Consider the following 26,189-nt stretch of genomic DNA (forward strand, 5'->3'; position numbering starts at 1 on the left):
AGTATCTAAAATTTGACTCCTGGCCTGTGTGACTGACAGCATCCCCTGAAGCCACAGGCTTGTTTCTCAGTAGGTATTTTGTTTGATTGCTCCTTGACCCTTTTCCAAGAAGCCTAATTCGCCCAAGGGAATCTCACACAGGAAAAGAGTGTTTGCATCTGCTTAGGGAAATGTGCCTGAAATAATGACTTATTTAGAAGGAGAACAGAACGGAATGGAATGGATTGATAAGCCAGTTTGAGCAGGCAGAGAGCAACCTGGGCCTCGTAGCTCTTATAAAAGGAGCTGTGCAGCAAAGCAGTTTGCCCAGACCGGGTCTGGCAAGACCCATCTCCATTCCACAGATGTCCTCTCTGTAAACTCCGTACAAAATTCTTTCTCTTACAAAGGCCTCAAGGCGTGGGAGCTCATCTTCGGTGTCACAGACACTTCTAAGATGGTGCGGATTTCTCGATTTAGCCCTGCAGACCCTGGTGTAGAAATTGCTCTCCGAGGTATGTTCCCCGTTTTAAACGTGGTGGCGTCCCCGTGGGTGACCGCGGAGCACTTGGTGACGCAGGAAGTTGAAGCACTTTCTGGGTGGTGGGGGGCGTCGGCCAGGGTGCTGGTGTGGGGCTTGCCCGGGGAGAACTTGACTCAGCTTCTTTCTCACTGAACTTAAAATGAACCAGCCATCAGAAGCTGGGGCTGACATCTCATCTAGCAGGGTGAAGGATGAGGTGAGGCAAATAAACAAAACAGAAAGGAGACAGAACATTGCCACTGTATGGCTCTTTTGTGCTGCTGTTTTCTATTTCTTTTGCTTCGTCTTTTTTCTTTTTTTTTTGCCAAGAAAATGCAATTGATTCCTTGAGAACCATAGCCTCAAGGCTTGCAACTCCTTTGAAATGGGAAAGGTGACAACAAAAAGTTTCTTAAAATAAATTTAAAATCCGGAGGTTGCTTTTTTTTGTCTTAGTCTTTCTCTGCTATTCAGTTAAAAATGAAAACAAAAATGGAACCATGGACCACATTTAAGTGAGCAAGGTTAAACTTAAAGTCGCGTTTATGCACGTGGTAATGGGAGTTTGCCTTTCTTTTTAAATTTAAATCTATCTTTGCACAATTAGCAAATTATTAAATGACCTTTCCTTCAAAGTCTGCAAGCAGTTGCTTGTTTCCACTAATAAGAGAACATGTTTTACAAGGTTCACGTTGATTAATTGACAAATGCTGATAAAATCAAAGCAGGGCTCAAATGCAGTACACCAGCTGCAGTATAAATTACTTCTGTTCTATACTGTTTCACGTGGCTGTGCATTTATGGCTTACCTTTCAATAAATATTACTGTCTTAATTGAAACATCCATTGTGGAAATTTATCTGTGAAGATGACTGTCAGGAACCATAGCTCGGACTAAACATTTCTCTATCTCTATATGTTTTTTCAGCTCAATTAAAAGCATTGATTGCTACGAGTATTTTAAAAATGGATGCTTTATAGTTTATGCGAAATGAGTGCTAACACATTCTAATATAGTTTGAAAATCTTGCACCCTTGAATGACCTAAGTATAGTGTTCCCTACATTTCTGGATAGCTTCAACTATAACAAAAAACTAAGTGTCCTAAACCGCTTAGCCTTACACCATTCACTAAGAGCGTTACATTCTTGGCCCTTTGCCATCCAGCTGTTTTGGCAACTGTGTTGGGCTCCATTAGAGGGCCCATAGCTGGCTGTTTCATGCTCATCCATGTGTCAGACATAAGAGATGCATGGCCAAACCCAGCTTCCTATTTTTGCTTATGAGTAAGTAGCTATCCAGAAGGATGTCTTGCATCCCAGGCCAAACCTGAAAGTGCAGAGGCTCCCGGCAGGAGAGGAATGTACATTAGGTCACTGAAGAGTCCCTATTCTTCCCTTGTTGTGGTTCATACCCATTCGGTAGATTCACAGGCTCTAGTCCCTCAAGAATATTGTAGATTTAGGGGTCCAACCAATCTGATAGTTTTGTCTGGATGTTTAAGATGTCCTACCGCATCTAGACTCCTGGGAAATTAGACATCTTCTGGAAGTACATTTGACATACTCTTTTCAACAAAGTCATTTTAATTCAACAAATATCTATCAACCTACTATATACCAGGCACTGTGCTGGGCCCTGGGGATATCAATATGAATCAGATAGATTCTTTAACCAGAAGGAGCTGACAATATCCAATCATAGCTCCAAACATTTACAATTTGTTATTTAAAAGATACCCATACATAACTTGCCAAAATCTTTTTGAATCCCCCTCATGTACCAGGCACCATTCTAGATGTTCAGTAAATATTCCAGATGTCTTCTTTCTTCAGTATTTATCAATGATCACTGTGTTCTGGTGGCCCTCTGAGGCAAATCTCATTGGCCAGTTTTCTGTTTGAGCGTCCTGAGTTACTGGTTACCAGGTAATAGTTGTACTCAAGAATACCACAGCTCACCAGACCTGTATTGAGATCAGTGGGACTGAGCAGAGATCATCACTCTGAATTCAGTCAGAGGGCATGCTGCTCTCAGGATGAGCATGAAGATCATGGAGCAGGTATATGGAATGTGTGATGAGGGAGTTAAGGACAATTTGGGACACCCTGGAATCAAGTGAGTTTTGGAATATGGATCACATGGAGGCAGATTCAGAAATGAGCAGAAGCCGCATTGCGCTAGTAAATCATACAATTCCAAGCGGTTGACTGGAAGGTAAGGACGGAAGGCTGACTGGTGAGGGAGGTCACAGAGAAGCAACCAGTTTAGTAAGAAGAGATCAAAGCAGGTCAGCAGGCAGGTGAGTTTTTCCGGCTGTCAGCCTGGTCAGCATTGCAGAATTCTAAAAGATAAGCACTTGCTGGCATGGGTTCAACAATCAAGAGAATCAGGCTTAAGTATAATAAACAAGGAGAAAAACCTCTGCCGCTGAGAACTTGGTCACAAGAAGTGAAACGTGCTTCCGGTAATCTAGGTCACAATGCGGTGGGCAGGATGGGCAGCATGATGGAGAATTTCTGAGTTTGGGCTCATTATGTTCTCTCAGCCCAGACATCATGAAGACAGTGTCTGGCATGCAGGAGACGCTGCACAAGTATTCCACGGAATTGACCTGGCTTCCGAGAGGGAGGCAGGTCCCAAAATGCAGCGATTTTTACACGGCAATATAAAAATTCAATTGCCCCTGCACTTAGTGAAGAAAAAGCAGCACAGGAGAGTCAAACACAGAAGGAGGAAGCCTGCTCACTTAAACGATGCATGCATTGTCCCAGTATTCGTGTTCATTCCCTCCCGTGGTTTCTTTGCTATGGGGTGGCCTTAAAGTCAGAAGAGGGACAGAGTGGTAAGGAACGTGGGAAGTTCTAAGAGCATGTGGTTAGCTGTTAATGATCAGGCCCGTTTTCCTTGTGTGAGCGCATTTAGAAAGAAAGAAATGGGAAAGGTGAGGGAATTGAAACCCTGCCAAACTCACAGTTTCTGTCTGTGAAAATCTCAGCGAGATGCTAAAACGTGGCTGGGTTGCTTGGGGCACACCCAGAACCCCTTTGCACTGTCCATCAGCAAGGTGCTGCCTTCTGATCCCCAGCCCCCTGAGGCTCTCCTATGTTCATGGCCATCGCTGCCAGTACAAATGTTAGGAAAGATCCTTTTTTGCAACCTTAATAGAAGTCTTACTGTGCTAGCATGGTACATCACCCTTAAAAGTTGTAAAACCCAGCCTTTTCAAAAATCTCCTTTGTCACCAACTTGGGTCAGTGAGATATAAAGACCACCCCCCCCGGGGGGGGGCATCCTTTCTGTCAACTGCCATTCTGCGCCCTGATGCCAGGGAGGGCCGAGAGCTGTTCCCCACTGTGTACTCCTGGACCAATATTCCCTGTTTGGACACTAGATGGGGCATTGTTATTATTACGGAGGCTCTTGAGTGTGAGTATGTAAAACCCAGAAGGATGAAAACATCTCTTTAGAACATCATATTGTGCAACCGAATCAGAGAACACTGCAGGAGGAAACCGCCATGAAAAGTCTCTAAAATCCAAGCCCTGGCTTTGAGTTTTTTACCTGAGAAAACTGTGACCGGCCCCAGTTCATGCAGTGAGTCAGCAGCAGACCCCCAAAACTGGGAGCCAGAATCCAAGCCTTGAGAGCCTAGAGCAGCCCTGCACCATGCCTCACAGCCTGCACGGCCAGGGAGGAGGCATGGGGGCCCCATGGGCTCAGGGGCCAGTCACTCACCTCTCAGAAGCCTCCTTTTATATGGGGAATAATAAAAGAACAAAAGAAGACATCTCTGAGGCATCCTAATTATGTCCTTCCTGCAACTTGACTCTACCTACAGATGGCCCAAAGAAAAATAAACAATGTACACAATCCAGACACTCAGTTTCTTTTTTTAACCTCTCTCTTATGTGCACACACATACACTCACACATACATGTACCCCTTTGAAAATAATACCAGTATGAATGGATGAACTTCATTTTATAAAATAGGGATAAGCAAAATATTACCTGTTATATTTAGGTTCTAGCTAACTAAATGTTCCTCTGGTTTGGCTAGCTTCTAGGCACTACGAAAGCCTATCAAAGTCCTGTCCTCCTCTTCTTCTCTCAGCCACTAACCAGCCATCCTCCCTTGAGCACTAGAATCCTCAGGGCTTAGAGCCGTTGCCTAGAACCCAGCTGAGGACAGGGACTTCCCAGACCTCCTTTCCTTCTCCGGGACTACCCAAGCTTGCTTTCCCCCTCCACTTCCCTCTGTGGCAGAAGACAGGCATAGTACAAAACAGGAAGGCTGCAGCCCAGCCTTCACCTGCACTCACGTACCAGAGTGACTCAGTCACTGAAAGGAAATTCTTGATTTCTCCTCACCCTCCTCCCTTCTGACCAATAAATAGGTCTTAGCACAGATCGGAATTCTTACAGACCCCGTAATGGATGGCACTTTGCAGGCTTTTTTCTTGGCAGGCCTCTTTCTTAAAGAGATTAACTTGCATTTTAAGCAGACCGAAAAGGCGTGATCATTGCGGTATGTTTTTTCTCATTTCAGCACGAGCACTTGTCCTCACAGGCCTGTAGTGCTGGTTATTTCAGTTCCGGAAGGATTCTCAGTTTCTCTGCTCCTACCAAGGGGCTCTCAGTCCTCGTTCCTTCTAATTACACAGACTTCCTAAACATCTAGGGTCTTTGGGAGAAGGGCAGGCTGGTGAGAAAGAAACCATCCAGTTTGTGATCTTATCTCATGTTAGGCTTTGCAAACTTAAATCTTTTTGAAGAAAAACACTTTTTAAAAAAATATTTATTTATTTGAGAGAGCACACGAACGGGGGAGGAGCAGAGGGAGAAGCAGACTCCCCACTTGAGCAGGGAGTCCGTTGCAGGGCTCAGTGTGGGGCTCAGTGTGGGGCTCGATCCCAGGACCGCGGGATCATGACCTGAACTGAAGGCAGATGCTTAACCGACTGAGCCACTCTTAAAAGTCTGATTTTTAAAACTTGGCGTGCATGGGCTGAATTGTTTTTTCCAACTTGGAATGCTCTCGTCTGCCTGGTCTAATCTTACTCATCCTTTAAGACCCAGCTCAAATGTCATCTTCTCTGCTGAGCCTCTGCTCTCCCTACTCCCATGTCCCCTTCCTGAATCCTCACTCTTTATTCTACGCTGCCAGAGCATTTTCTTCACACCACTGGAATATAGTCCCATTCCATTACCCCCAGTTATCCAGCTGTCTGTCCTGCCAGCCTAGCTGTGGGCTCTTAGAAGGCAGGACCTGTGGACTGTGCCTGATTGATCTTGTGTCACCTGCAGAGAGCAGAGTGGATGATGTGCACTGGGAGTTCTATACATATGGATGGCGTTGGACCACATTATGTCAGCATCAGCTCTTTTAATATAAGAATTCTGAGGTTGAGGAAAATATAGCCAATCAAAGTGTAATGTAAAAACCATAGTCTTCTGAAATTTCCTGAAGAAAGTTCCCAAAGACAAGTTTGTTTTTTTAATATTCTTATTTTTAAGAGGAAAGCGTTACATAAAACTAGGCATATGGCACCATGCTCTTGGGGACACTGGTCATTTATTTGCTCCCCACACCAGAATAGGGTAGGAATTTTTGTCACAGATTCACTTTGCTTTATATAGAAGATGTATACTGGAACAGTTGTATGTAAATCTAATATCTATACATCAAATTATGTATAAAAAATGCACTAAGAGAATAGTTTAAAGAGAACATTTTTCCAAATGAACAGTATTTATGTAAAAAGGATAATTGCTGAGTTTATCAGGGAATTTGTCTATTGCAGAGAAGTATTTCTCCTAGAATGATAAAGGCTCGCCTGTGTTCCAGTCAAAACTCACACGGGATTAATTTCATGCTTTTCCATAGTCTATTTAAAACACTGGACTGACTTCTAAGAAGATTTTTAATTTATACAACAGATACTCTTGGCTAACGGTAGTGCATAACTCTTCTCATTGTCATAAAATAGATATGTATCATGTATTATTTCAGGTTCAGTTAATAAAAAATTACTTGCGTGGGCATTTGATGATTTCAAACACAAATCTTATTGGAAGGAGTCAGTATATTATACTTCTGATCTGCAGGAAGAATTGAGGACTGATGGCGAATGTTCATGCAGTTCCCAAAATATGGGAAAGGACACCAGGCACAAATCTCCATGAGATGCTTATCCAAAGAACCAAAGACAATGCGCTTGGCCCTGAAGTTTTAGATGGGTTTTATTTAAATGTTTCCATTTTTTCTAGATTGGCCAAAAGGGAACTGAAGAGGGGCGGAGTCGTGTGGGTTTGGTGTTGTGGCTGTGAATTTATAGTGAGTGACTCAGTCAGTGTCCCTTTGCATTCAGCACACGGGGCCACCGCCTGCCTCTTCTCCCGCCTTCCCATGAAGACACAGCAGTGGTCCTTTAATAATGCATTCACTGAGTTGAGAAATAATATTCTCGCTTCTGGAACTATGCATTTAACACATTCTCAGCAAATGCCATGTGGCAAACCTAGTGCTTTTAGACTGAGGTTCTGCTTTGCATAAATAAGACAGGGGCGTGTTGACCTTTTTCAGTAAACGCAGAAATGTTGATTACCTTTAAAATTCAAATGCAGCTTTTAAAATGTGTTCTCATTTCCATGGACAGCTGAGACCTACTGCACTAAAACCCAGCTAATCTGAGGTCTGTGAGGAGCTTGGGAATTGGTGCGATTCCTTTCCTCCTTGCTTGTTTTAGCTCCATGTCTGGACACTCTGGGGACCGCTCTGTTCAGTGCCCCCTACATTTAGATGTTTGATTCCCCTGGAGATCTTTCCCCTGTCAGACGATTTGTCTCCTGAATATCATGTTTGGACCAACATATATGCCTCTACCTAAATTTAATTAAGTAGTAAAGCTGATCTTTATTAGAATTTTATTTCAAACATAGATATCCCCACTCCTACTTCCACTTTAGAAAATGTTTTTTGATTGCCTATGTCCTTTCTCACTCCTACAAAAATATCATAGGAGAAAACCCCCACCCTACTGTGAGATCTCATCCAACTTTTATTACTGCTCCTTGGGATCAGAGCCACGCGGCTGCCAGGAGATTGCATTTACGCAAAGGTGATCATTACTAGCAGACCTGCAGTACTCCCTTGGGGCAGGTAGGTTCTGGGCCAGGGCCTCGAGGTGGGAGAGCTGCATCTGACCTATTCCACTGGATTAAAAATTAAAATCTGTTTAGAAGCAAGCTGCTCACTTTTGGCCTGGAGCATCTAGTAGTATTCACAGGCTAATGAATGTGTTTTAAGGGAATAGTGTTTCCTTCCTCCTGGCTTCAATCCCCAGCACACACACACACCCCCCACCCCTCACCCCCCCCACCCCCCGCCTTTTTTTGTTTTACTTCCCTTGTAGGTCTGCTTTCCCATTAGGACAATAGAAATAGCCATCCTAGTTCTAATCATCTGAGCTCAGATACTGATTTGGAAAGACATTCAGCCTTTGTAAGAAATGACATCTATAAATTTAGCTTGTGTAAAGTCATTTTCAATTCGTTAACTGGAGTTTCTAGTTAACAGAGAATCATCTTTTGATTATAACTGTTTAGGGAAGATTGCAAATAATATAAAAACAAGTTTGCATCGTAAAGTTTAGCTAATATCCTGGATGTGATAGGGAATTATTCCAGTTTCTTAACCCTACATTTATACTTCCAATACTGTGTATTGGCAGCTGGTCTCCAGACTGATGATCTGAATACACCAAAAATACCAAAAATGAATAGGACAGTTCTGCATTCTTTCTTTTTCTTTCATACCCATGACATTTTTTTTTTTTTTTAAGAGTACTGGTTAGTTATTTGCAGGATGTCTTTGATATGGGTTTGTCTGATGTTCTCTTCTGATTAAATTAAGGTTATACAATTTTAGCAAGAAGACCACAGAGGTGGTATACCCTTCTCAGTGTCTCAGGTCAAAGGGCATATGAGGTCAGTATATCTTATTACTGATTTTAACATCTTTTTGGTACCAACAATTGAAACAATACTATTTTCTTCTTAGGAAGCCAAATTATATCATTAGAACATAGTGTTTTATTGTTCTCATAATTGAGGTTTATACTTAGTATTTTAATAAAACTGTGCTTTTATACATAGAATATACATTTTCAGCTGGATCAAAATGATGCTTCAGTGATTTTTTTATTATATCGGACACTTTTTATGGTCTTCCAGTTTCAGGCATATATCAGAGCACTCTGATCTCTAGTTTCCTAATCTGTTGAGCTGCTGTGACAGTTACAGGAGCTGACATATGTGAAGCTGGGAACAGGTTGTAGGTGCTTGGCAAAGTGTAGGTAAAGTAGAATTCTGATATTGATCATTTTTGTCCAAAAAAAAAAAAGAAAACAGCTCCCATTCAGTCCCAGGGCAGTAAAATGTCAAAAAATGTTATGAGTTAGTTGACTACTGTAGTTAAGTACTATCAGCCGATGTTTAACTGTTCAAATGTATAGAAGCATATTGATCACAATTAGTATAGGGTTTTTTTTAACATTTCTGGGTCTTCACATCAGCCACTTGTCTCTACTTCTTTGACTGCGCTGCTAAGATGAACTTTGAGCTTCCCATCCTTTCATTCATTTATTTGTTTTGTGCCTAATTGTCAGACCTGATCCTTAACACATAATGGATATGAAAGCCCCAGGTCAATCAGACGTTGAGGCTAAGACTTCTTAGATCAAGATAAGGAATAGGACCAGGGTTTAAATATTTCTCAGGTTAAACACCTGGGCCTGTTTCATCCTTTTAGATATTTAGTCCTATTTTTAATTTGATTTATTTTCTATAGGGAGCCATGTTATATAACCTTAAAGTTTTGGAGACAAAGTGTTTCCTTGACATAAAAAACATATAAAAATGTCTTTTCCATTGCTGTATGTGTTTTTATTATTTCTGAAACTGTTTTCTGGGTCTATAGTACACTCATGAAGAGGTCCATAGACATATTGAAAGTGCTACAATATAGCCTAAAAATTTGCACAAGAAAAATCTGGCTCATTTCTCATTTATTCACTGAACACCTGGGTTTTGCTGGGTAAATGCTAGACACACAATACTGAGGGGAAAACAGCATGCCTGTCTTCATGGAACTCGTCTAGGAGAAGAGACAGGCATTGGGACAAGTAAATAAAATGTTACAAGTTAAGGCAGGATGGCCGTTAATAATGCAGGAGAAAGATGTGAAAAAGATTCATTGAGGCAGACCAGGGATCACTCAGCCAGTGCTCTGTCTTCAAGAGTCAAAGCCAGGGACACTGTAACATCACATTCATGAATCCTTAAGATTGGAAACTATGAAAAGTTATGTTGCATACTTTTCAAACAACACCATACAGTTGAGTATTGGTCAAATAGCTGCTTCTTCGAAAACCTCAGGAAGCCTTCTCTCCTTCCCCTTCCTCTTTTAATTAATGAAGCAGTTATTTATTGACTATATCCTCCAGTGGCTGTCAGATTTTGGTGCACATCAGAATTTCCTTTGGAGCTGTTTTAAAAAATGCCTGGAACCTCACATCAGATCCACTGAGGGTTTAGAAATCTGAAGGTGGAGACAAGATAATAGTTAGAAAAGCCTCCTCAAGTGATTACAATGTCCATCAAAGGCCAGGAATCACTGTGTGCCAAGCACAGCTCTGTAGCAGTCAGGAGAATCAGATATCTGCCTGGGGGACAACATGCTTGCATATATTATGTAAGTTCAATAATGGAAGCAATTGATTGCTCTATAAAAAGCTCACGTTTTTCTCCTTCCACACTAAACTCGTATTTTAACTGTTCTTGTGCCTTGGATATCCCCTATTTTTATTCACCAAGTCTCCTGAGCCAAAAACTTGAGAATCATTTCTGAATACTACCTTCTTGCACCATTACCTCCATATTCCAATTGCTCACCAAGTCCTATCTTTCTGTCTGCAGAAATATCTCATCTACTCCCACGATCTCCTCTGCCACTGCCATATCTTGCCTAGTCCCTAGTAATTATGTCAGAACAGGTTAACCTCTTCAGGCTTTTCTCCCTATATATCACTCTAAGAATTATTTTAAATTACAAGTTTGATCCTGTCACTCCCAATTTAAAATACTCTATTAGGGCGCCATCGCCTATGGAAATCAAACTCCCTAGCATTCCCCTGCCCATATTTTCAATGTCATTCCCCCACCATTTGCCCCTTAAGCTACAGCCAAACAAAAACACTCATTTCTGTACATGCTGTGTACTCTTTGCTCATAGTGTTGTTGATGACTGAAACACTTCATTTCTTGTTAATACCCCTCCAGTTTTCACCTTCAACCATCCATGAAGAAAATCTAAGATCGCTTTACTGGGAGAGTTGATTGGTTCTTCCTCTCTGTCCTTTATATTAACCCGTGTTTTAATTAAAGTACCCATTTGGCTATCTCTCTCTCTCTCTTTCTTTCTCTCTATACCTGTATATTGCCCTGTCTGGGCCAGTCTTCACTGGAGTGAGTTTTTTGTTGGCCTAGAATTGAAACCGGTGCTACACAATAGGAGTTAACTGAATATTCACTGAGCCAAAGGGGAAAAGAATGAATGAACCTGACATGGGTTGGCCATTATCCCCTCCCACTGGTCCTCATTCCATTCTTTGCTGTATCACTTAACTAATCTGATCCATCTTCTATATTTGCTTTCCTTCTAATACGTGAAGATTACCTTCACCCTTTCTCTTTTTTCCCTGAGTCACCAAGCTAGTAAGTTGTCATTACAAAACTGACACCATTCTTTGGAATTCCAGTAGTTGTGAGCAGTTTCAATGTTGCCTTAAGTTCTCAAGGTCAAATGACCTAATCTTAATAAACTTGCTACAAACTCAGATTTGCAGGAAAGAAAAGTGGGTAGTATTTAACCTAGTATCCTATCACATTGGTTCCCAGATTGAGCATCACATCTGTTTCTTGTTCTGGGATTATCTGAAGATAGCTCTGCTGTCTTCCCTCTCTCCACTCCTACTACCACCTAGACTGAAATTCCATGTCCACGCTGGATTGTTTGCTTGCAGAGGGAGACCCACAAAATGGGAATCGAACAATTCTTTCATGTTTGTTGTACATTGTTAATGGCCTTGCCCCAAAGTATTTCTATTTGTCCTTGTGCCTCCTCTTCAGATATGTTTAAATATATTCTATGTACTACCTTTGGTATTTTTTCAAAATATTCAATTCCAGTCCTTCTGGGGTTAGGCCTCTCTAGCATTCATCTTAGAATTCTTCCCGCATTTGTGGTAGTCTTTACTTCTGTGTCATTGTTACCATTTGCTTCTCGTTTTTGTAGAACCAGAATTCACCAGAGCAGTTCTTGTAAAGACAGCGATTTCTGTAGCATCCGTCCCCTTTTCTTTCACTAAGATTATGACTATAGAGTTATATGATCAAAATTTTATTTTTCAGAATCTCTTTTCTATTAGAGTTGATGTCTCTGTGTTCATAGCATACTTACATTTCCGCTGAAATTTCCAAATGTTTTTCACAAGTCAATGGCGGTGGATCCGATTAGAATTAATGTTCTCTGTCCTCACTATTATGAACAGCAGGCTGGTACAGTAACTTTCTTCTAAGAATCCAGTCATCTTCATGTTGTTATTGACTTTTTTTTTTTTTTTGCACAACTGGTCAATATTAAGGCTATTATATGGTTTTTTCCTGTCCTCGAAGGTTGTGAACGGGCTCCTGCCATTCCTAACCTGTTTTAACTAAGTCATTATAAACCTACTCTCCATGACTTTATTTAAAACTCTCTTAAAATACATATTTTGTGTATATTTTGGTCTCTTGGTTAATGAAATCTAAGATTACATTCTATGCTGTAAAAATGTGCTTTAATTTCTTTCTACTAAAATGCTTCCTTTTACTCTTTGAGCAGTAAAACCCTAGTTTTAGTATTTCATGAGTTGGTGAGTAAATGTATGTTTATATTCTCAAGACCTTCCTAATCTCTTCAGTCTGTCTTTTTATAAAAAAAAGCTTACTTTAGTTTTCTCGTTGATAAACTAGCATCTTTATGTAAGAAAACATTATACTTAGGAAGCCTGAATTTAAATTCCTTGACATCTTCCTCAAAGCAACATTTTAGGGAATACAAACTACCATTGTCATTCCGGAGATATAGAGACCAATATAATCTGAATAACTCTGCTTAAATATAAAGTAGTGAAGAGAGACCCAACCCTGTCCTTTCAGTGGCCTCCACCACTCTGGATTTCACACATTAGGGTTTATCCTTCCTTTCTTGAGCTGCCACTTTCCCCTTCTCTCTTCCTATTGAGGTATTTTTTATCTCAAGACTCAGCCCACCGTTTTCTTCTCTGTGGGTACTTCCCTGACACCCCAGATGAAATTAATCTTTCTTTTCTCCTCACCACACATTTCTACAATAATTTTTTTTAAAGTATTATTGGTTGTAACATCTTTGTGACTGACCTCCTAGGTATTATAAAGACATAGTATTCTATGAATGGCAGTAAGACTGGTTAGTAGGCATAATTTTTTTCTTAGTCACTGTATCTGAAAGAAGCATGTTACAAGACCTTTCAGAATACCAACTGTATGTAATATTCTGTGTGGGTTTTTAAAAGAGAAGTGAAGTATAGAGGTTGTATGAGTGATGTTTTGAAACATGTGAGCCATAATTACCCCACACAGTTCAAAAGACTCGGGCATCATTTTTTAAAGGACAGTATTTAACTGAACTTAATGGTGGCTACTATGGTCAGTAGCTGAGCAGAGAAGAGAGGTGTCAAGGGCATGTCATAGGAGGAACTGGCTTAGTTAGGAATAGTCTCTCCACCAACCTATTTGTGGCATTGTCTGTTGGGATGGGGAAGCAGAGAAAACTATGCATACTCTGCTGCTAAATGGAGCGAGTCCAGATGGTCAGCCCATGTTCTGTCCAGTAGACCACATTGCCTCTCAACACTTCTTGGCAGTTTCTAACATGCCATGTCGATAAAAGTCCTCAGTTTTAAGTTGCTGAAAGTCTAAGACTTCGTGGCCAGAACAGCATGGCTAGTCAGTTTCCAGCTTTAGAATAACAAGAAGGAAAATAGGGCGCTTGGCTGACTCAGTCAGTGGAGCATGCTACTCTTGATCTCAGACTCATGAGTTCAAGCTCCAAGTTGGGCATAGTGTCTACTTAAAAAAAAAAGGAGAACAAATGGTGTTTTCCTGGTGAGACCATTGTAAGTGACCAGAGAATTCATAGGAGAGGTCTGTCTGCTGTGTACAAGGTACTATGCCGAGAGGTTGATCATTCAGATTACTCCCTGCCTTTGAGGGCCTGGGAAACTAGTTGGAGAGAAAACACAAATGCATAGACACACAGAGAAGATTACCACAAAAAAACAGGGCATGTGAAATGGCCAAAGGGGCATGTGGAACACTGGTTGTCAGAATGCAGTTGTTTGCCGTTTGATTGCAGATACCAGCTTAACACGTTTTGCCATGTCTGTACCATCAGAACATTTTTTACTTACTTATACACAACTCAATAAAGTATCTATTTTAGTCTCTTCCTAAGCAATATCAGCAAAATCATACAATTTTCTGCTAGTACGTTTTTTTCCTGACACATGTGAGGTTGAACTATGTGAGACTAACAATATTTGAACATTTTTTTTTAATCCACAGAAACATCAATTTCACATGGCTAAAAGTAAACATAACTGTTAAAAGTTAAAATAATGGTTTCCCGACTCACATTAAATCCCCAGACGTACCACCTTTAAGCTGGAGGGAGCAAGCAGCCATAAAGCGTTGATCTCGTCAGGTTTCACGGAGGAGGCGGGCCTCCATGTTTGCCTGGAAGGACAGGGGCATAGAGAAGAGAAGGGAGGACAGGGGCTCTGAGGACAGTGTGTGGGCCACCGTGCACACCACCGGTGAGAAAGGAAAGCTGATGCCCGAGAGAGAGCACTCCTGTCTCCTCTGATGTAAATCCTTAATCCTTGCATAGATTTGGAAAGCATGTTTTCAGAGCACGTGAACACAGTTTTAAGACCTTTTTGAAGTTCGCTGAAAACCATTCTCTTCTTATTACTAATACCTTAAGCAGGGTAAGGTATTTCTATTAGGGAGGATGTGGGTGTCAGCCGTGGCTATGTAGAGCGATGTAAGTAGAGGAGGCATGAGTTTGACCACGTGAAGACAGCTGCATAGAATGGAAGGTTCTGTGGCAGTTTCCCCCTTAGAGAGCAAGCTTCCCCAGCTATCAAATCCCACTGAAGGCTTGTCTGCCAAAGGCAGCAACTGACAGGTCTTAGGCTCTCTTCAGTTCATTCTAGAAGCTCCTTTTGCCATTCCTGTGGCCAACTTTATAGCTTTTTGGCCCATCCCTCCTGTGCTGCAGACTCAGGCTTTCCTTCTTAACCAGGTACAAGTAACAGGTACCACCCAGCACATTCCTCTGAGCTTACTGTGAGGGTGAATCAAAGGTCACTTTCCCAGGATCAGTTTCTGGGGCTGCCCTGCCTGTCAGGCCCAGGCTTACCCCTGCCTGAGGGCGTGACAGCAGAACACATCGAGGCATCTGACCAGTGGGCCATGGAACAGCGTGAACTGTATTTTTTTGGAATGAGAAGAGAACAACTGTGTTCTGATGTTCTTTGAAAAACTCACTGAGTGCTTCAAGTCCTGGAAATGTGTCCTCACTACTTTTAAAGCTTACTATAATTTAGAAAGTTATGGGCAGGACTTACTATTTCCTTAAATTTAAAGAGAGTAAACTTGTGTGTGCTTTTAGTGACAGTTTATTGGTATTTGGTGTCTAGCATTAATTATTTGTGTCTGACAAAAAGAACAAGGCAGGGGCGCCTGGGTGGCTCAGTTGGTTAAGCGTCTGCCTTCGGCTCAGGTCATGATCCCAGGGTCCTGGGATCAAGTCCCACATTGGGCTCCCTGCTCAGCGGGAAGCCTGCTTCTCCCTCTGCCTCTGCCCCTTCCTTCCCCCCCCTCCCATGCTCTCGCTCTCTCTCTCAAATAAATAAATAAAATCTTTTTAAAAAAGAACAAGGCAGGGCTGCTTCATTGAATTAGTGGTGTTTAGATCTTAAAAAAAAAAAAAAAGCTTGAGGGTCAAAGTAGAATTGAACAATAATGACCACAAAAACAATTTATAAATTAACGTCAGAGCCAAGATGAGGGCTAAATTACATATAAATCTTTAAAACATCACAGACACTTTATTTCGCGTGAGTCCAGGAAAACTGTGCTTCCTGGTCATGGTCATGTCATTTTCCTTGATGAGACAGTGAACTTCATTTGTTTGAGTCATTCAGCAAATTTGTATGTGTACATTTTAAAATGTAGGTTTTGTTATTATTTAGGTTTGGCACAGCCAAGAGATCAAGAGAAGAGTACATTGAAAAGATACTTTGTTACTCACAGTTCCTAAGAGGGCCGGCGGTACATGCCACCGGGCCACACTGCGAGGCACCCAGTCAGTCAGGGATGAGCGGGGGCGAGGGGAAAATGCGGGCAAGAGGCTTTATTGTGGTTTCTGAGGGAAGGGAAGGAGAGAAGCAGAGTCAGCAGGTTTAGGATTGACTAGATGGAATAATTTGAGCAGGCCCTGGACCTGGGGCTATGAGGGCGGGGGGATGGTGGTTTGGAGTGTGAGCCCCCAGGACAGAGATGACTGAGAGAGGAGCTCTGGATTGGTAGGTTTGCATTTGAAGAGTGTGCTCTCAGGTGCGTTGTTTGTGGTCTCTAGGATGGGCTAGCCCTCAGGGCCAGCAAGTCTACAGATGGCAAAGCATCAGGAAATACAGAAAATAAAAGACCCGATTAATACCGTGTGTGTGTGTGTGTGTGTGTGTGTGTGTGTGTGTGTGTACACAAACACATTCATAACATTTATCCAGTGAATTTGTGTTGGGGGGAAAGGAGGATGCATGTCTACCGTGTACCACTCACTGTTTGGGCTGATGGGAGATTTAGCAGGAAAAACATAATTTTTTTTTAAGTCAGCCTGTGCTTATGGGAGACCAACTTATCAAGGACATAATTATGTAATATAGCCTCAGATACTGGGAAATCCTATGGAGAAAAACAAGGCTGGTAGAAGGACAGAAGAACTGGTTTTGGGTAGGTGAGGGAGGGCCTGTCTGCAGAGGATGGACATTTCAGCAGAGAGGGGACTGAGGGGAGAGGGCAGGTGGTGGGACAGGGATGTGGGGGACTACAAGTGCACAGTCACCAAGAGAGGATCCTTCTGGGCAGGCTCAAGGAAGAGTAGCGAGGCCTGTGTCCTGGGGGCTCTGGGAGAGGGGACGCCGTAGGAACTGAGGTTGCAGAGGTGACCAGAAGGCGTATTCCAAAGGACCTTGAAAGCCATCCAAGAGTGCTGGAAGCTGTTTGTGTATGATTCTGTGATGCTAGAAACTTGAAATATGAAGACAAGAGTTCAGCTTTAGCCTCAGAATGCAAATTAAGTAGCCATTACCCCAGTCGATTTTCTTACCTTCTTCACTCTTAATATTTTTTTTAAATTCATTTGAGATGAATTAGTTTTCAAATGGGGAAGCTTAATATCTTTCTCCCCAAAGTTATACATTAGGAATTCTTTATTATGGTTTAAAATACATCACATGGGAATGCCTGGGTGGCTCAGTTGGTTAAGCGTCTGCCTTTGGCTCAGGTCATGATCCCAGGGTCCTGGGATCGAGTCCCGCATCGGGCTCCCTGCTCAGCGGGGAGTCTGCTTCTCCCTCTGCCCTACTACTCCCCCTGCTTGTGCTCTCTCTCTCTCTGACAAATAAATAAAATCTTAAAAATAAAATATATTACACAAATAAAAACTTCTCCATATAATAACAAAAGGAGAGCTTTAAGGTCATAACTTTTTGAAAATGACTTTCTGTACCATTGAGTTTCTTGGCATACATTGGCGTTTAAATAAAGTAAAATACAATTTTAAAAACTGCTACACTTCTGTAAATCTAGGAGAAGAAAAAAGATCTGTGAACAATCAACAATTTGCTTTTATTTTCTATTAAATCGTGATGTTTTTTGCACTTGGTATCGTTTACTGAATATAAAGTAAAATCCACTCATACTCCACTTACCATAAGCGTGCCTACAAAGAAAACCTCATTTCAAATCTAATTGTGGACATTGTTCCTTCGTTAAAAATTCATAGGGTTTCTGAATACACCACAGAAGTACCGGAGTACCATTATTTCCCCAGCTCTTTTCCTACTGCCAATTCTGATCGGAATTTTAAAACACCCATATCTCTGAGGGAAAAGGAAAAAAAAAAAAGAAAGAAAGAAATTATGAATATAAATAGAAAGGCCTTCTGACCAAATATGCTACAGTTTCCTAATTTAGTGTCAGTATAGGCAGGTGAAGGGACAGGGCAAGCAGCCTTCTGCTAGCCTCAGTATCTTGTTACAGCCACTAACTTCTCCCTCTCGGCAAACTTTACATGTGCCATTAACTCAGAGCTGGTCAGTTGTTTCTGATAAGGGGAGGACACCGAGGAGTCGGCAGCTTGCCCTTGGTTAATGCCTGTCCACCCCCATCAGCGAGACCTAAGTCACACTTGGCTTGTTAGTTCGGTGCATGCTGTTGGCAGCAGTGGACGAGACGAGCATGGCTTTGGTTAGCCTCCATGGTGAGCCCCTGTTGTTTAGAAGTTTTCACTGATTTGGGTCAAGAATATTCAAATACATGCGGCACTTGAGTGTCTCAATTGGTCAAGTGTCTTGATTTCAGCTCAGGGTTGTGAGATCGAGCTCCGCTCTAGGTGTGGAGCCTGCTTAAGATCCTCTCTCTCCCTCTGCCCCTCCCCCACTCTCTCTCCTCTCCCTCCCTCCCTCTCTAAAAAAATAAATAAATAAAAAGAATATGCAAAACTGGTGCAGCCACTCTGGAAAACAGTATGGAGATTCCTCAAAAAGTTAAAAATAGAGCTACCCTATGACCTAGCAATTGCACTACTAGGTATTTATCCAAAGGATACAAATACAGTGATTCAAAGGGGCACATGCACCCTGATGTTTATAGCAGCAGTGTCCACAACAGCCAAAATATAGAAAGAGTCCAGATGTTCATTGACTGATGAATGGATAAAGAAGATGTGGTGTGTGTGTATATGTATGTGTGTATGTGTGTGTGTGAATATATATGTGTGTATGTATATATAATGGAATATCACTCAGCCATCAAAAAGAATGAAAACTTGATGTGGATGGAACTAGAAGATATTATGCTAAGCAAAATAAATCAGTCAGAGAAAGACAAATACCATTATGATCTCACTCATGTGGAATTTAAGAAACAGAACATGAACATAGGGGAAGGGAAGGAAAAATAAAATAAGATGAAAACAGAAAGGGAGGCAAACCATAAGAGACTCTTAACTACAGGAAACAAACTGAGGGTTGCTGGAGGAGAGGTGGGTGGGGGGATGGGGTAACTGAGTGATGGGAATTAAGGAGGGCACTTGATGTAATGAGCATTAGGTGTTATATGCAAATGATGAATCACTAAATTCTACCCTTGAAACTAATGATACAGTATATGTTAACTAAATTGAATTTAAATAATTTTTTTAAAAAAGAATATGCAAATACAAGAAAACAAGCGGAGAGTATAAAATAAGAATATGTAACTGCATATAACAAAACTGACCACATGGCACAGAGAAAATGTACTTCTCTGGATTTCATTTATATTTACAATCATTGTGTTACATTTCATATATTTTAGAAGTTACCTTTTCTCCTCATATAAACTTATTTTGGCAATTTAACTCAGCAAGGAGTTTGCAAATTCAGAAACAATTTGGGTTCCCTGCAACTCTGATTGGAGGAATACAACTATAAATTTTATTTTATCCTGCATCACATTCTCAGTATTAACTCACGTTTTCTCTTTAATTTTCTGCCCTTCTTAAAATGCCCTGCTCATCTCCTTGGTTCCCAACCATGTGGTCTAACAACAGATAACATAACTGAAAGGTTCCTGCCTTTGTCAGCCATTGTTCTGAATTCCCTTTGCTGGATTAGGACATCAAGATGGCACTCCAAGTGATTCCCAGTGTTTGATCTGCGGGAGCACAGGAGTTTACAGTCATGCGGCTGCCAAACGCCTACCACGTAGACTCAGGCCACCTAATTTATGATTCTCGTGTCATGTGAACCAGCAGTGCATTTAAACCCAAATACTGGTAGAAAAACCAGCGAGACCAGAATCCGTCCTTTTCAGGGAAGGAATAGTTGGTGTGAAGATGGGCTAACCTATGTAAAGGCATCTGGATTTTAACTATCAAAATACCGGACTGCGTTGCCAATAATGTCTCATTTCTTTCAGTTCCTCCAAAAGACATTACGTGTTAGCCCCTGAAATAACTTGGGAGATGAGGATTGAAGGCACAAAGTAGAGCAGCTCCACAAACTGGCCCCCAGGAAACTTGTGGCAGGAGCTGTCCTATCTACCATATGCACATTGTGCTGCCAAACTGCCCTGCAAGGTTTTGTAGGAGAAGGAGGTCCCCAGCTCCGCGCTCAGGGTGCCAGTTTACCTTTGCTGGTTTGAAAAGTAACTGCCACAATGATGATAATCCTGATAAGCACATGGCGGGACTCTGATTCAGGTGCATGTCCCGCAGTAACATAGATCCTCGTGCCTCCAGCACCTCCAATATGTCAGTGATCCCTTGGGCCAGGGATTAGACGTTGGGATTTCTGGTTTACTCAGCTCCTGCTTTTCTGTAGCTCTTGTTCATGCTAGCAGGCAGAAAGGAGAATTGGACCCCCGGCCTGCCTCGTAGCCAGCTGCCGGAGTAACGAGGTAGACTGTGTTAGAGACGCCACCTCAGGTAGACGTAGGAGAAGGAGGATGAGAGGGAGAGTTAGCACAAAGCGGGTAAGGGAAGGAGGAGTAACCCGACTTTACCTCCCAGTCTTCCCATTCATATGGCCCTGAGCAGCCTTTCCATCTTTCCATCCTTCTCTCTCAGTATGGTATTTCATTAGGTGGTTAAAGCATGGTGGGGGAGCTGATGAATTGGACATTATACATAGGACTTACTCACATGGGGGTAACAGTTATGGGCATCTTTGGTGGTGATGATGCTTACACCACGTTCTCAGCTCCAATCCCAGACTTACCCTCAATATATGCATTTGGACAAAGCTAAGCCCAGTTTGGGCCAAGACATCTGTGAGACTTTCTGATAAAACCTAAAATATATAAGGCTACACGTCAACTGTAGGTAAATGTCTCATGCATTTCCTTTTCTCTAAATGCACAGTTAATACTCTGACTTTAAGAAAAATGTGCTTCTCAATGAAGCATTGGTCTTGAGATGTTTTCCAGCAGTGATTTCTGATTTGCTCAAATTATTTCCCTTGCCTAGTTTTATAATTGAAGTTCAAGGGTCACCTTGACTGGGAACGGGGGGAAGGGCCGTGCGAAGACAACAAAGCTTCTGGGCCCTGATTACCTGGGGCTCCTCGGGCCACGGCTGTACCTTGCCTTGGCAGCCTGCCTCCTGAAACAGTGCTGGCTGGCATTTTCCCTCCCAGCCACTCTGGCTTCCTATATACTCGCTGCTCATAGCAGTTCCTGGTTTCAGCCTACCTGTCTCTTTTGGGAGTGTGGGGAGGGGGTGAAGGGAGGAATCTCAGTGAGTGTCCTTCCTTACTGCAAGCCTAGCAATACACTAATGAATAATTCTATCCGGAATCTAGTTGTTGTTTTCTTATGATAGGCAAGCTCCTAGTGATGTGGTTTTGGAACGTGGGTGAAGTTTGGTGGGTTGTGGTCCAGAGCCAACGGCCAAGAAAGAATTCTTGAGACATCTTTGGTGCAAAAAAGGTGGTTTTATTAAAGCACAGGGACAGGACAGATGGGCAGAAAGAGCTGCTACACCGGGGTTATGAGGGGTGGCTCATTATATGCTTGGGAGGTGGGGGAGGTAAGGAAAAGGGAGGTTTCTAAAGGATTTTCATTATGTTAAAGACTCAAAGGATACTGGAGGCCTTGCCATTGTCAAGTTCAGGTTGTTTTCCCTCTAGCAAGGCATTAATATTAAGACAGTTGGGAGCTTCCTGGATGAACATACACAGATCCCACCCAGGAGTGTTGGCTGGGGGAGGGGGATGGTTTGCAGGGTGTCAGTTTTGCTTTGTCCTCGGCTTGCCTTCTGCTCCCTCACCACTAGGAGTATCTAGTTTGCCACACTACAGCAAGCTCAAGTCTGCTAATGCTTTTTTATTTTGCAAACTCTTTCACAACTGGGTGTGTGTCTTGCTCGCCATTACGTTCCCGATCTCAAACACATTGCCGGCATACAATAAGTATTTAATAAAGATCTCCTGAGTGAATGTGTCCCCCAGGGAGTGGAATAACCCTTTACCTTAGACTTCTGTGTCTTTAGAGCCAGTCAGACCAAGAAGGGCTTCTTAGTCTGGCTCTTTGTTGGAGAAAACCTCAGTTCCCCAAATCTGTAACAGAGGCCCAGGCTGAAACAAACTGAGCCTTGGGGTTCTGCTGTTCATTAGCTTTGTGACCTTGGGTAAATGAGCCAAAGTCTTAACTTTCTGAGTCTTTCTTTTCATCTTTTGCAAAAAATTGCTAATAACATCTATTTATAGGTGGTTGTTGATTTTTCGTAAGAGCAAAGATGTGGGGCTGTTACATAAGAAGCCATTTCCCAGGGGGTGCCTCTGGGGGAAGGGCGGAGGGAATGACATTCTCCCTTTACCTTACAGACTTCCACTTCCTGAACTCATTGAACATATTCGTGTTAATAATAATACCTTGAAAATAAAAATGTCCTTTTAAGAATATTCATTTCCATCTACCAAACCTATATTGATGTTCATTCTCAGATTGGAAAGAACCGTGTCACTGCATTCCACCGCCGCAAATGTTGCTACCAGAGAAAAAGGGACCGTGGTGTCTGCAGGTTAGAATGGCAGCAAGGGTTCGGGGCGTGTATTTGGATGAAGATGGTGTCTCCTGTTAGTACGAGTTTAGTATTCAGAGATTGTACTGTGAGAAGCCTGGAAAGGATGCTGCATTTAGTTTCATGTTGATTATGTGTCTCCCAGTGATGTCAGCCTTGTTGGTCGGTTATTAATGAAATGCTTTGTGCCGTAGCGACTGTGTCAGGTTGATCCTTCGGAGAAGTACGTGAACACACGTCTCCTTGATTATGCAAGTCATAACGTCATTTTTTTTTTTAAAAAGGTTTTATTTATTTATATGACAGAGAGAGACAGCGAGAACAGGAACACAAGCAGGGGGAGCAGGAGAGGGAGAAGCAGGCTTCCCGCAGAGCAGGGAGCCCGATGCAGGGCTCGATCCCAGGACCCTGGAATCATGACCTTAGCCGAAGGCAGACGCTTAACGACTGAGCCACCCAGGCGCCCAATAACTTCATTTTTTTTATTGCATTCATGGTCAAGCCTGGTGACTGTCTGGAGTTGGCAACCGCTGCCCCTGTTGAACACCCCCACGTACACTACACTGTTGAGCCGCCACATGGGCATTTGCTTTGTCCTTATTTTACAATAACCGTTATCTCGTAACAAACCATAACATTTAGAATTGCATAAGAATAAGAACATCAGAGGACTTGAAGAGCAGAATATCTTTTTCATTAAGACTGAAAAGAAAAGAAAAGTGTGAGAGTGCTCTTGGGGATTCATTTAAAATACTTGTCGAGGTTGGATTTAAGCCATCTTGCTGTGATAATAATAAACCACCGTAGCAATAGCAACGTTCTGTAATTCCCACAAAGCACATTCAGCATGATTTCTTTTTTTTGTAAATAATAAAACCATAAATGAATGTGATTACTTTAAAGCTAACCTGAAATTACATTCAGTACCACAGGCCGGATGTTTTCCTCTTGTATCTGTTTCTTCAGGTCAGTCTTTGCTCCCCTCCTCCACCTTCCCCCCGATAATACATAAGTTGTCTGTGAAGAAATAACTGGAGATGGCCTTTGATCCTGAACTAAGGTTGGCAAATTTAAGGGGAAAATAGAGCCTTATTTATCGCACACATCATAGGCAGGAAGGAGACAGCACCTCCGAGTAGCCATTTAAAACTTTTGCAGGCTCCAGTGGCGACAGCTTTAATTTGCTTTTGGAGGTCCCACCCCACATGGCACTGAGCACACAAAACGCACTCACATCTGACATTCGATATCATTATGTCTATAGGACTTTTGGACAGGATTTCTGTAATTCTGCTTTTGAAATTATTTGCCTACAAATGACTCCTCTCATTTAAAACCAGCTCTGATTTTTCCATAATGGTGCAGACTCGGGAGTTTTTTGCAATGTGAGAAAGCCCCACTTACAAATGATTTTCAACTATAATGATGTCTATATGACTATTAAATGTGATAATTAGAGAAGTTGTCATAACACAAAATTTCCTGATGTTTCATTAAATAAGTATTTGGTTTTGATGATGCATGTTTCACTGTATGTTGACACAAAACGTTTTCAGCTTTCCAACATTATGGTAGACTCTGGGCCTTTAGTACATAATTGATAACACAGCCACAGCTAGAAAACTAGGCTACTTTCCCAGGGCAGATGCATTGTTGATGTGGAAGATTGGAGTAGAAAAAGAGATTCTATTTGAAGAGCTTAGTGCTCCAAATGCCATTCCCTTGTACGGAAGGATTTCTGTATGACATTCTTAAGAGGCACGTATCTCCTCCTACTAACAGGGAGAACGAATATTAATGGGAGACAGTAGGGTGGAGGATAGCACATTTACACCCTTGTATGGAAATCTGTAACCAAGATAGAGAGCAGAGATCGAGTTACAGCTGTGGTAGCAGCATTTTCCAGTGACCTTCAGCCTTGTTCTCAGCGCTGGAACCTTCCATTGCCTTTATCCCACCCCCACTTTCGGGGGCAGGAGCTTCCATGGAGGTTTTCTGTGTTATAAAGGCCTCGCTGAGCTCACTATGTGCAGCCAAGTCCTTACCTCTGAATATGATCCTGACCTCCAAAAGCAGTTAGAACATAAAGCCTTCACCACGAAAGAACCAAGACAGTCTTTCTATTAGCTTCTGAATCACAAATGTCCCTAGAGGTTAGAGCCACCTTGCTGTATACCCTCCAGCCTCCAGTCTCAAGAACCTGAATATTTTGAGGCCCTGAAGGCCTTCCTCTTGTCTGAGCATCTCCATTTGAAGCTTGGTGAACACAGTCAGTGGCACCCAGGGTTTGACCCACTTCCTCAGAATGCTGCCTGCCGGCCTAGAACTTTCCAGTACATTCGTTTGCCCCAGGAGTGAGCCCTCCTCCAACTAACCCACCCCCATGAGGTAACCACAGCATTTATGACTCCCCACGAAGTGAAAAGGACTCTCCCTAGGAACCCAAAGCCGCCACCAGCCTGCTCACTGGTTTCAGACCATAAACAAGGGCTGTGTGTGGTCATTTAGGGGAATAGAAAACAAGATCTCTGGCCCAGGGTACCCCAGTGGAGGTGAGGTGTCCTTCTAAGTCCGTAAATCCCGGGGCGGTCATGACTGCAGAGCTAATACTTCATCCATCGTGTTGCAAAGGCATCATTAAGAGCACATTAGTTTAAAGAATAACTAACGCCTTGTTTGTGACCCAACGAGGAGAAATGTTAATGAGGATGAGCAACTGGCTCAGGCTGGTCAGGGTCTGATCTGGATTTTATTGCAAGTAGATTTCCATAGATTAGAGAGCTCTAATCAGGGCTTTTTTGGAAAACAGATAATTCATTTACCAGAGTTTGCAGCCGTGTGAGGGTCAGTTAGTCACCCGCTATAATTAAAATGTTCCACTTTGTAGCTTAATATGTTTTTCATGGTTGGGGCAAGGTGTAAAATGAATACATAATGAAAAAACTGAGTTCAAAACAGCACAAATTATAGAAGGATATTGTCAGCCTTCTCTTATATAAGAAGATAATAATGTTTACAGAACTTGCTTTCTGTGCATAAGTGGGGCCGAAAAGACCAGCGTGTGACCGATATGCCATGTACATGCGTATGCACTACACACGCATAAAGAATTGCTCTTTGATTGGTGGCTGAATCCGTGGTTTATAGACCTCACACCCTGAGGGCTGTTTCTTTGAAGCCTGAAATCCACCTAAAGTCTATTTCGGAGGTGTTACCTCTCTCTCAGAAGGACTCCTTCCTCTGGTCTCTCTGTTGCTCTTTCTCGGCCGCCCATCACTCTGCCATCTCCAGGGAAGTTTCTGTGTAGTTACAGCATTGTGTTTGCTCAGTCTCAACCGTTTGAATGGAAATGTGAGGAGAACAGAGAGTGTGCAAACAGGAGACCAGCTTGTCTGGTGAGGGGAAGCACCAATTCTCTGATCTGTCCTTACTTACATTCATAAACTTGTCTGTGACTTACTTGGTGGGTGCTTATGCCTCAACATCCCTATTCAGGGGATAGAAGAGTCTCTTCCCTGGGGCCACACGTGGCTGCAGAAGCAGGGTTGAAGAGCAGAGCTCTGAGCTCTTTATTTTCCAGATAAGCACTCAGCTGAAGGGAGAACGTGTGAACTGGCAAGGCTGTCTTGAAACAGTTTCCTGCCAGAAACATTTTGGGGACTTCCACATCTGGGAGAAGTTGGAATTAATG

General features: G+C 42.4%; 1 protein-coding gene across 7 annotated transcripts in view; it reads left to right on the forward strand.

The window, feature by feature from the left end:
- The window catches only part of LOC102735251 (ecto-NOX disulfide-thiol exchanger 1), a 423,233-nt gene that overhangs the window by 304,904 nt on the left and 92,140 nt on the right, over window positions 1-26,189 (forward strand). For 5 of the 7 annotated variants that reach the window (XM_081814955.1, XM_081814954.1, XM_081814952.1 and 2 more), the window contains one exon: window positions 390-494. The exons of the other annotated variants lie outside the window; for them this stretch is intronic. In XM_081814955.1, coding sequence (XP_081671081.1) covers window positions 390-494 — 105 coding nt within the window. The remainder of the gene's footprint in view (window positions 1-389; window positions 495-26,189) is intronic. 7 annotated transcript variants of the gene reach the window in all.

Source organism: Leptonychotes weddellii, chromosome 3, assembly GCF_054177405.1.
Source record: "Leptonychotes weddellii isolate Sample4059 chromosome 3, ASM5417740v2, whole genome shotgun sequence".
Classification (NCBI taxonomy): domain Eukaryota; kingdom Metazoa; phylum Chordata; class Mammalia; order Carnivora; family Phocidae; genus Leptonychotes; species Leptonychotes weddellii.